Source organism: Syngnathoides biaculeatus, chromosome 12 (assembly GCF_019802595.1).
Source record: "Syngnathoides biaculeatus isolate LvHL_M chromosome 12, ASM1980259v1, whole genome shotgun sequence".
NCBI classification, from domain to species: Eukaryota; Metazoa; Chordata; class Actinopteri; order Syngnathiformes; family Syngnathidae; genus Syngnathoides; species Syngnathoides biaculeatus.
Window position 1 is genome coordinate 9,000,177 of NC_084651.1, and position 12,088 is coordinate 9,012,264.

Consider the following 12,088-nt stretch of genomic DNA (forward strand, 5'->3'; position numbering starts at 1 on the left):
CTACTGACAACCGGCATTGCTCGTGGGACAATACGGCGAGAGGGGCGTGTCAAGCCAGGGGTTAAGACAATGCGGCTATCTGATTGGCTATTATTGTACGAGTGATTGACAGGTCGGAAAGGTCCATAGTCCACTTTCTTGGCTTCTGTGTTAAAGGCAAGATAGAAAAACAACCATCTTTTCCTCCAGTGTTATTTTGCAATTTTGCTGTTTTTATCTACAAAAGAGGCCTCCTTAGGATCGGATTCGTAAGCGAGCAGAGACGCCCAGTGAACGTCCCGTCGCCCTTACATGTTTTCTCTCTCTCCATTACTTTTAATTACACTCTAATTCCAACAAGGTAGGGTGTGTTAACTTCCGCTTGGACGTAAACAGCTTCGGGGCAAACACTGCATACTTGTGGTGTTTCTGAAGAGTATTTATTGCACTAGATGGCACCATCGGTCTTAGCGGAATGGTGAAAGCAGTCGGCGCGTGGCTGTGCTCTGCAAGTTCTCAGTTCCACGCCATCAACAACGGTGACGACAGAAAACACACACACAGAGGCTGCACTCACTCCTGTTTGCTTGCTTTTTATCAGCTGGGAGCAGGAGCGTGTGATCGGCCGCGTTAGCTACCCTGAGGTCACGCAGCTAATACTAAACACTTGTATTATGACTAAGGGGGAAAAAAAAAAATCAAAGATGAAAGTAACACTCTGTGGTCGATTGTCCTTTTGTAAGTAAATCTATTTGAGGTTACCACATGCTGAAGTGGAGTAATTGAACCGATTTGAACAAAAAAATGGAAATCCTTATATAGTGACATTGAGGCCACGTGCTTGGCTGTTCCTCTCTCGGTTTATAGTAGAAGCCATGATGAAGGAAAACAGACACAGGCGGGATTTGCACTGGTGCCTTGACTTATGAGTTCAGTTGATTTTGTGACCAAGCTTGTAACTCAGTTTACGATGATAGCAAATGAAATTTCCCCTGCTGAAATGAATAGAAACGCCATCCCTCCCAGCCTGTAAAGACAATTAAAAAAAAACATTTTTACTTGTGGACGCAACACTTAATAAGCAATACTTTGCAGAAGTAGCACAAGGACACATTAGCAAACACAAAAATCCACCCCACCCAAAGTACACTGCCAACTTCAACAGCGCAATCGAGTGTGTGCCGCTTGTCAGAAGCAAACATTCTATTTGTGTATCTGACAAAACCTATTGCAGCTCTCTCGGGAAGGGCATCCGGCGTAAAACTGTGCCAAACAAATATGCGTTCAGCTAAGATGACACGCTGTGGCGACCCCTAACGGGACAAGCCGAAAGGAAAAGAAGAAGAAGATAAAATAAGACGTTAAATTGCATTGTTCAACTGATTTGATGTCAGTTATCAGAAGAGTTGCAAGGCACCCTGTCCAGCTCTCTCATGGCCCTTTCTGTTTTTAAACGTGTAGCAACGCTGGCCTGGAAAAATATTTGAAGTATATACCTCAGGTCAAAAGTTTGCGACGCGGCTGCTTTTGAAACAATTAAATGGGTACGACGTCTGTGGGAATTACATGCACGCTTCAGAAACTCAGAAAAGAAAAGGACTAACAGTCCACAAAGCACTTTTTAACCGATCATTGAAAGAGCCACAGTCAAAAACACAAATCCCAAATGAAAATATTGCCAACGAGCATGTACGCTGGCTATTGATGCCACTGAAAGTTGATTATCTACGGGGCTTTTATGCGGCTCCAGATAAATGCCAGGGGCCATCGCGTTGTCAACGGGTCCCTCTGCATGGCGGTTACATCTGTAATTATGACAGGATGTACACACTAGTCCAACTTCAAAATATCAGTTGTTTATTAATGACTGCATCAAAAATCAATCAATTCTTTCATTCATGGCGCCACGGTGGCGCAGCTGGTAAAGCGTTGTCCTCACAGTTCTGAGGTACTGGGTTCAATCCTGATCAATGTGTGGAGTTTGCATGTTCTCCCCGAGCCTGCGTGGGTTTTCTCCGAGCACTCTCGTTTCCTCCCAGATCCCAAAAACATGCAACATTAACTGGACACTCTGAATTGCCCCTAGGTGTGATTGTGAGTGTGGTCGTTTGTCTCTATGTGCCCTGTGATTGGCTGGCAACCACTTCAGAGTGTACCCCACCTCCAGTTTGTTGACAGCTGGGATAGGCTCCAGCACTCCTTGTGAGGATAAGTGGCACAGAAAATGGATGGATGGATAATTCATTCATTCATTTATAAAAAAAAACAATTGTATTGTGAAGGTTCTGCTCATTTATAATTTTTGTCCCATTTTTAAGACTTATATAAACAGCATTTGTAGACAACAAAAATCTCATTTATAAAATGCTCCAAATGATCAGTCTTCCCATTAAATATGCAAGGCAAATAAAATTTCCCAGGGCTTTTTTTTTTTCTTTCTCCAGCTGTGCCGTGTCCAATGTAAACCGCTCGTGCCCTAAGGTGTCGGCCTTTACCTTTGGGCCCCAGCAGCGCTTCTAATCTGCATGGGCTGGAGGAATGACAAGCATCCACCACACGAGAGGAGGAGGAGGAGGAGGAGGAGAGCAGAACGGGGGCGGGAGGGGAAGTTACGACCGAGGAGCAACTCAGTACAGTCAGTCGAGCAAGCAGGCAAAAAAAAAAAAAAAAAAAAAAAAGTTTCCTTTCCAGGCGACATGAACCCTCACGGCGGTCTCGTACGGGATTTATGCGGCGATATTGAGCGGTGACTGCGGGTTGAGGATTGAGGAAGGCGACTTCCTCCACCGGAGCTCCGCCGGTGAAATCGAACATGGGCCAGACTGCCGTGTCTGCCGTGTCTCACACACCGAGTGGTGAGTTGTCTTCCCCCCCCCCCCCCCCCACGTTCCGCTATTTTTCTTTATTTATTTTACCCCCAGTATGTGAAGGAAGTCACTTTTTGCCTCCTTGTCGTTTTAGACATTTTTGGTCACATTTCCATCGAGTTTCAACTTTCAAATTAGCTTTCGCGCTAGCTAAAGCGCGTCGAAATTAAGTTTAAATTCACCAATTGTATGTATAGAAAAAAAAAAAAAAAAAAACAAAACGGACACTGCTTGTGTCCACGCCCGTGGACTTGGACGAGTTGTTTACAAAAAAGCTTAACTCGTCTCGCTCTTGTAATGAACGCGTTTAGTAAAGCGTGACTTCACTTTTAACTTTTAACGCCGCACCTTATCATTAGCTCCTTATCGTAGAACTCAGACCGAGAGGCGCAGTTAAGAAGCTGATGCAGTACATTCATGTGTGCACACGGGAACCTGTTTGACTTGACAGACTCTTTTCAAAGCAAACATTTGTTGTGCTGGCATCTTCCCAGGAAATGTAACCCAGCCTGCAGTTGGATTTTTTGCTCAGGTCACAACAGTGAAACTGTTGTGAGCAGCTGATCTGACAGCTGTTAAACAGTGCAGATGCACTGGCATGGGGTGTGGATTAGGCCTACAAGTGTTACACAATTTTAGTGGGTTAATCACTGAACAACTCTTCTATTCTGTTCAGTTTTTTTTTTTTTTTTTTAAATGAGACATATTATGGAGAGGGCGGCACGGCGAAACAGATGTAGAACATTGGCCTCACAGTTCTGAGAACCGGAGTTCAAATCTCTGTCCCGTCTATGTGGAGTTTGCATGTTATCCCCGTGCCTGGATGTTCCTCCCACATTCCCAAAAAATGCATTGATTGGGGACTCTAATTGCCCCTATGTGTGATGGTGAGTGCGACTGTGGTCTCTCTCCATCTGCCCTGCGATTGGCTGGCAACCAGTTTGGGATCGGCTCCAGCACTCCCCTGACCCTCGTGAGGATAAGCGGCTCGGAAAGTCACGGAGTTCAGATGTTTGGGGGTTCAAATCTTGGGTGTGGATTTCCTGTGTGGACCTCACAAGTTCTCCCTGTCCTTGTGTAGGATTTCTCCTGATACTCCACTTTAGTCTCACATACCAAAAACATCTAAATTGTATTTCAATGAAGACTTGAAATTGTTCATGGGTGTGAATGCGCTTTTTTTTAATGTGTGATTAGGTGGCGACCAGTCCCTGGTTTACCTCGCTTCTTGTCAAAAATCAGAAGAGTTACTGTAGTTTCTATTAAATGGCACGTGATTGCTCTGTAAACTTGTTCAGGGGCTTTTTATCTTTGGTGGTGTCTCCATTTTGCCACATAAATAATTTAATTGACTTGAATTATCTCTTGTTTTCTGCAGACTCGGCACAGTTATAAATCAGCGGGCTTAAAAAAAAAAATCACCGATCCAAAGGCAAGATGGAGCAATGCGTCTATTTAGATGTTGATTTACTGTCTATAGGTGTGTACTGTATGGAGAGTATGTTAAAAAATATTCTCTAGTCAGGGTGTCATGTCAAACCAATATTCCATGATGACAGACATAATGGGTGCCAATTTATTGTAAATGCATGAGTTTATTGTAATTAAATCACAACCCAAACTTTAGGGCATAATTCAACAGAACGCTGGCATGTTTATGTTCACCTGTGATGTGCTAGCACTAGCTTGCAAGGCTACATAACGTTTTTTCTGGTTGCTTGAGACCAGTAGCCTATTCAAAGTACGTGAATATACCTCAAGCAGTCCTTGAACTTACATCATCTCCTGAGCACCGGTGGTGTTGTTTTGACCAAAACAACGCACTTGCGATCTTTGTTGTTATCATCGCCGTGGTAGCAAGTTTAATTTGACAGAACCCCATGATCATAATGACATCAGAAAACACGCGACAAGACTAAAAACAAACTAATGTTTGGATTTGAAAGGATAAGCAGCTTGGAAAATTAAATGAAAAATACACTTTATATGACAGCGACGCAGAGTAAATGTGTTTTGTGGAGGCCATCAAAAGCGTCATTGATCAGATCGGCGAATTATGACATTATAGCCGATCAGCCGATCAACATAAATGCTAATTATCTGCCAATACCGATCAAGCCGATCAGATCGGTTTGAAGTCTAGTTTTCTACATTCTGGGCTCCGCTTCCCTTAGTAGGTGTAGAAACGTCAACAAGCATGCAACGGCGATATCCAACTCAGTGGTCGTCAAGCTAACGAAAGTCAGCCGATTTCCTAAAATATGCTATGGAATGTCTCTGTTGTATGTTGAACAAAGCAATGCTGCAGACATGTTATCAAGACAACTAGAAATTGCTTTGAAGGAGAGCAAGCCATTTAAATACTTTCAATTAGTCAATAATATACATAAATCACCGATCAACCGGGAGATTGAGGAACCGTATAGATTTGTGAAAAAAATGAGAAATTGACCAAATGTTGACATACCGGTAATTTTCCTGCCTGACAGTGATGATAAGCACATGCACTATGAAAAAAGATTGGAGAAATATTGCTTGAAGGTGTGAATGTGAGTGGGAGTGTTTATCTGTGCGCTGTACAGAAAAGGATGAAGTGATATGTATAAAAAAGAAGTCTGTCTTTACAAAGATAATTACAGAAAACGGTTTTGTGATTACGTCTCCTTCACTGTCTAAGATGTCCGTGTTCAAATCTCGTGCTTGTCCGCCACATGCTTGATTGGGTTTTCTGCAGGTACTCGGACTTCCTCCCATATCTGAAAACTATGCGTGTTTGGTTCATTGGTGACGCTCACGTGTCCTTCGGTGTGAATGTCAGCGCAAAGCGTTTTGTGTATTTAAAAATTTATTTAATGAAGAAATAACGCAGTTACACTTGAATCATACCCAAACAAAGAAGAATTAAAAAACAAACAAACAACTAACTCACTCTTTTTGGGCTCCTGATTGTTCTGACGACTTAGTTCATCATACCTGTTTTCAAGAACATCACCAGACTTGCAACAGGCCATGCGGGGTAAACTATAGCTTCACTGTCAAGCTTTCACATTTCCCCATTAAGAATTCCAAAGGTGATTTGTTCCATTCGAGACTGCCTCTAATTACACCTCCCAGTACAAATGCACGAAGAGAGAAGAAAGCGCTGCATTGTTTGCACGAGGTTCTTTATAGCCCGCACGCTTATCAGAAAGTAAACACCAGTGTCATTTTTATGGTAATATTTGGTATCTCAGGAGACTTTACGCTGAATAAACTTCTCTTTTTTTTTTTTTTGTTTTTGTTTGACAATGCACTTGCACTGTAATATGGGTTACATAATCACGTTGCGACATTATTAAAATGCCTGGTTCACGCAACCGAGAGGAAAGGGAAGTTATTCTGTCTTGTTCGGTTACGGTTTCATGCCGCAACGTTTTGGCACGCAGACGCTAGCGCGGGCATGATCCACAACCTTGAGGACCTCGGAGAATTCGAGTTTAAGACTATTTTACTGTGAGAGGAAGGATTGGAAGCATTGATGTCGCTCCTTTTGACCCACTTTTGATTTGCATGACGGCGTTTTCCACGCTTTCCCAGCCTCCATCCTTCTTCCTGTTAGTGACGCGTGGTCCTTGTCCACCCCATATCCCCGGTGACACGCCGTGGAGGAAGGAAGCCTCTCCCTTTCCCCCTCTACATGCACCACCTCCTCCTCAGCACGTTCCTGTTATGGGGACTAAAGAGGACGTAGTACATACATCACCGCTTAAATACCTTTAAATTGCCTTGGTTTGAATAAATATCCAAGGCTTTCCGATAGTTACAAACTCACCAAAAAGGGAAATGTCATTCTGTTTGTGGTCCATTACAGCTGATTGCCCGTTAAATTGAAGCCCTTTTACCGTGAACTAAAAACACCCATTGGGGGTGGAGGGTGGGGGGGGGGGCAGATAATGGCGTGCAGCTGGTAGAACAATGCTGCGGGCTGGAGTCGAGGGTCACTTTCATGAGGTGAGGTTTGCACACTTCCTTTTTTTTTTTTAAATGATTGGGTGATGCTGAGCTAATTTCCTTGCATTGCCCTTGATGGGATGCTATCACATTCAACAAGGCTGCCATGTATGCACATTTATTAGCTGGATCGAGTCTTCATACTGAATATCTGTGATAACAGTGGCACAACCTGATAATATCTGTCCCAATCTCTATTGATTTTGATGTCGGGTTAGTAAACAACTGCAGCTGATTCTGGAACTGAAACGCAAGCAGTGGTTTGAGTGACAACTTGGCACTATTTTTGGATTTTTTTCTCTGTTACGAGTGCATCGTACATCTGGCAAACATTAAATCAAGATTCTGCTCTACTGTGGATACTAAAAAAGATCAGTGACGCTGTATTGGAAAACAGTCTTCATCACTGCATTTAGTCAGTGTGTGAGCAAAATTTCATGTCTCACCCTAAAACACCAAAGTTTCGGTCCTAAGTTTCTATTTTTCTGTAGACCACAATAATGGTTTCAGTTCATAAGAGGAGTTTTGGTAGACACGGTTATCATGTTTATCATCATCAAATAGACTCAGAAAAGTCTCTAGAGCTCATGCCCAAAAAGAGTCACCGTTTTTAGTTTGGGTGACCATTTTTGGGTAATTTTGCCTATTTTCAGGTGTCCTTTCTTTCAATTACAGTGAAGAAAATAAGTATTTGAACACCCTGCTATATTGCAAGGTCTCACGCTTATAAAATTATGGAGGGGTCTGAAATTTTCATCGTAGGTGCTTGTCCACTGTGAGAGATAATTTAAAAATAAAAATCCAGAAATCACAATGTATGATTTTTTTTAAAATGATTTATTTATGTGATTCAGCTGCAAATAAGTATTTGAACACTTGAGAAAAACAATGTTAATATTTGGTACAGTAGCCTTTGTTTGCAATTACAGAGGTCAAACATTTCCTGTAGTTGTTCACCAGGTTTGCACACACTGCAGGAGGGATTTTGGTCCACTCCTCCGGACAGATCTTCTCTAGATCAGACAGGTATCTAGGCTGTCGCTGAGAAACACGGAGTTTCAGCTCCCTCCAAAGGTTTTTGTATTGGGTTTAGGTCCCGAGACTGGGTAGGCCACGCCAGAACCTTGATAAGCTTCTTACGGAGCCACTCCTTGGTTTTCCTGGCTGAGTGTCATTGTCATGTTGAAAGACCCAGCCAAGACCCATCTTCAATGCTCTGACTGAGGGAAAGAGGTTGGTCCCCAAAATCTCACAATACATGGGTGCGCTCATCCTCTCCTTAATACAGTGCAGTCATCCTGTCCCATGTGCATAAAAACGCCCCCAAAGCATGATGCTACCACCCGAATGCTTCACAGTAGGGATGGTGTTCTTGCGATGGAACTCATCATTCGCCTTCCTCCAAACACGGTTAGTGGAATTATGACCAAAAAAGTTCAATTTTGGTCTCATCTGACCACAAAACTTTCTCCCATGACTCTTCTGTATCATCCAAATGGTCATTGGCAAACTTAAGACGGGCTTGACGCGTGCGGGTTTAAGCAAGGGAAACTTCTGTGCCATGCATGATTTCAAACCGTAATGTCTTAGTGTAATACCAACAGTCACCTTGGAAACCGTGGTCCCAGCTCTTTTCAGGTCATTGACAAAGTCCTGTTGTGTAGTCCTGGGTTGATTCCTCACCTTTCTAAGGATCATTGAGACCCCACAAGGTGATATCTTGCATGAGGCTCCACTCCGATTGAGATTGACCCTCATGTTTAGCTTCTTTCATTTTCTAATGATTGCTCCAACAGTGGACCTTTTTTCACCAAGCTTCTTGGCAATTTCTCCGTCGCCCTTTGCAGCCGTGTGTGGTTGTAGACTTTTGTCTGTGGTGTCTTTGGACAGGTCTTTGGTCTTGGCCATGTTACAAGTTTGAGTCTTACTGATTGTATGGGGTGGACAGGTGTCTTTATGCAGCTAACGACCTCCCACAGGTGCATCTGATTCAGGATAATACATGGAGTGGAGGTGGACCTTTAAAGGCGGACTAACAGGTCTTTGAGGGTCAGAATTCTAGCTGATAGACAGGTGTTCAAATGCTTATTTGCAGCTGTATCACACAAATAAATCTTGAAAAAAATCATACATTGTGATTTCTGGATTTTTCTTGGATTATCTCTCCCACAGTGGACATGCACCTACGATGAACATTTCAGACCCCTCCATGATTTCTAATTGGGAGAACCTGCAATATAGCAGGGTGTTCAAATACTTATTTTCTTCACCGTATGAGCACTGGAATAACAGCTTCAAAGCAAAATGACCGATGTCCTGTTCAGTTAAGGAGATTGGTCCCCTGGGTCTTTTCATGGGAGTGTAATGACGTACCTGTTCCCTGAACTTTGTGTCAATTTGTGAATCTGGTGTCAGAGGCTGATTTATTTTCCAGGTAATGTTACTTAGAAAGTGTTGCATTATTGCGTTCAGGAGTCAGAGTACTTAAATTCTTTTAATTTTCACTAGGCTTTCACAAAATTTTGTTTTTCGGGCATTTGGAGATCTACCAAATAGCTAATTCATTCATCTGAAAATGAATAAGCGATGATTCCAAGTGTGAGAGTGATCCACCACATTTGGCAGATAATCCTGACTGTTTGTGGTCATTAATCCGTCACTTTGTAATGAGTATTACTGCCACCCACAGGACTGGAGTGGAATGATTTTTCCATGTTCATTTATTTTGAAGCCCGTTCGCTATCTGCTGTATACACTACGTGGGGATTTGCCTTTAATTTAGCGATCCATCAGCACATTTCATTTATAGAATTAACACTGACTAGCACAATTCAGTTTGCTGAGTAACCCGGCATGCGCTAACTCCACTCAGAAGCATCTGCTGTGGTTCATGTTGCATCTGTGAACACTCACCACACACACACGCGCACATCCACATCCTGACTCGCTCATCTGGCGTGACGTTGCGAGTCATCTGCTTCAAAGTAGAACGCCCCCGTTGTGAAATCTACTGTGAAATGAAACTGTCGAGTCAGCAGTTGTGAGCTGGCCCTCTCGAGCTAGGTGAAGATGAGGCCGATTAGACAGACAATTAATCGTCAAGGCATTCCGGAATGGTCGGAAGCAGCTTTGTTTCCTTTTTTTGCTTTGCTGTCATCACCTTTGACTGCTCGTTGCTGTTTTTTTTTTTTAGTCTTCCTTTGTCATGATGCTCTATCATGGGGTAGGTAAGAGCAAAGTATGGCCCATGAGTGTTAAAAGTTATTTTCTTTATAATTTTTTTAAATAAAATGTATTAATTTAGGCAGCACGTGGATCAGCTGGTCAAGCCTTGGCTTCACAGTTCTCAGGACCCGGGTTCGATCCCGGCCCCGCCTGTGTGCATGTTCTCCCAGTGACTGCGTGGGTTCTCTCCGGGCACTGCGGTTTCCTCCCACATCCCAAAAACATGCAACATTAATTGGACACTCAAAATTGCCCCAAGGTGTGATTGTGAGTGTGACTGTTTGTCTCTATGTACCCTGAGATTGGCTGGCAACCAGTTCAGGGTGTACCCCGCCTCCTGCTCGTTGACAGCTGGGATAGGCTCCGGCCCTCCCCGCGACCCTTGTGAGGATAAGCGGCAAAGAAAATGGATGGATGGCTGTATTAATTTACTTTCCATTAGTTTATGTAATTTAATATTTTTTAGTTTACTTGATTTATTTAAATACGATTTTTAAAATATTACTAAATTGAAAAATACAGATTTAAGCATGCCCAATGTTTTACTTGATTAAATAACTTAATTAGAATTAAACTATTCATCAACAAAAAAACAAGTGAATTATTTTATTACAAGGAACCATTTTGTGTGGATTACATAATTTGTAACTCATAGTCAAATTAATTAGAATAATTATAATAAAGAAGGCGGATCAGTTAGAGCGTCTGCATGACAGTTCTGAGGCCTGGGGTTCAAATCGCGGCCTCGCCTACGTGGAGTTTACATGTTCTTCCCGTGCCTCAGTGGGTTTTCTCCAGGCACTCCAGTTTCCTCCTACATCCCAAAAACATGGATGGTAGGTTAACTGAAGATTCTGAATTGCCCATAGGTGTGAATATGTGTGCAAATGTTTCTATCTGCCCTGCGATTGGCTGGCAACTAGTTCAGCGTGTTCCTGAAAGCCTCCTGCCCTGGGAAATAGGCTCCAGGACTTCCGCAATCCTTGTAAGGAGAAGTGGCTCAGTAAATTGATGATATATTATTTTCAAAACTCAAATAAGTTCCTTGAGCACAACAGTTTACCTTTGCTTTGTGTCAAAGTGAATAAATGCCCCAAATCAGTGTCTGGATAGTGTCCCAAGCTTTGTGGTGTACTTTTCATGTCTTCATAAATTTCCTTTGATTTTCCATGTAAGCCATGTATGTGCACATTCTATTCTGTCCTTTTCACCCCCTCATTATTCAAGAGCCGGGCGTCCAAGTCACTTTGGGGAAGTGAAATCTGCACATTTTCTCCCCCTGGTGAGACATGAACTTTGTGACATTACAAAAATGGACAGCAATGAGTATGGACATGCTTGTCTTCCACCTAGAGGAAGTGAAAATAGGGGAGTTGGTCCTTTTTTTTCTTCCCCCCTTTCCTTTGAAACAGTTATAACTTCTTTCAAGATGTGGAAAGGTGGTTCACTTCCCGTCGTAGTTCATTGGTGTTTTAATCGGGCACTACCATGCCAAACTCATTCAGCCCTTTATGAAGTAGTCCTGCACAGAGTTATCGGCTACCAAAAGTGCATTTTTGGTTTTCAGATGAAATTCATTTGTCGCCGAAACATGGCTGAAAGATGTCGTCAGGTCATGATATAAGCCAAAAACATGGCCGCCTAGCTCCCTACATGCTCTGCCTGACTAGCTTCCAAAGTGGCTAACAGTATGCGAAATTCTTTTTATCCTATCACAAAATATACTCCACCAACTGTCCCACGGTAATTAAAAACATGGAAATTCATAAACTGGAAGTAAATTTCTGTAGCTAGCTCTTTAGTTATAAGAATGAATTTAATTTTACTTACAGTTCGCAGTAATTTAATAATTAATAAGTAATTTAATTCAGTGGTTTTTGTTTCCTTATTTTCAGTTTCGCCCAAGAATTTTCATTTCAGTGCATCACTATTATGAACATGCCGAAACTTTCCACAAATTGGAAGCATACAATCATCCAATATTTTAAGATGGGGAAAAGGGCCAAATATGGGACCAAATCTAATCA

General features: G+C 42.5%; 1 protein-coding gene across 3 annotated transcripts in view; it reads left to right on the forward strand.

Annotated features, from left to right (window-relative positions):
- Positions 1-12,088, forward strand: part of phactr2 (phosphatase and actin regulator 2) — a 36,329-nt gene that overhangs the window by 12,219 nt on the left and 12,022 nt on the right. For all 3 annotated transcript variants that reach the window (XR_009797314.1, XM_061836191.1, XM_061836192.1), the window contains exon 2: positions 2,424-2,834. Coding sequence is in view for 2 of the 3 variants with exons in the window: in XM_061836191.1 (XP_061692175.1) it covers positions 2,792-2,834 (43 nt within the window). In the remaining variant the exon portion in view is untranslated. The remainder of the gene's footprint in view (positions 1-2,423; positions 2,835-12,088) is intronic.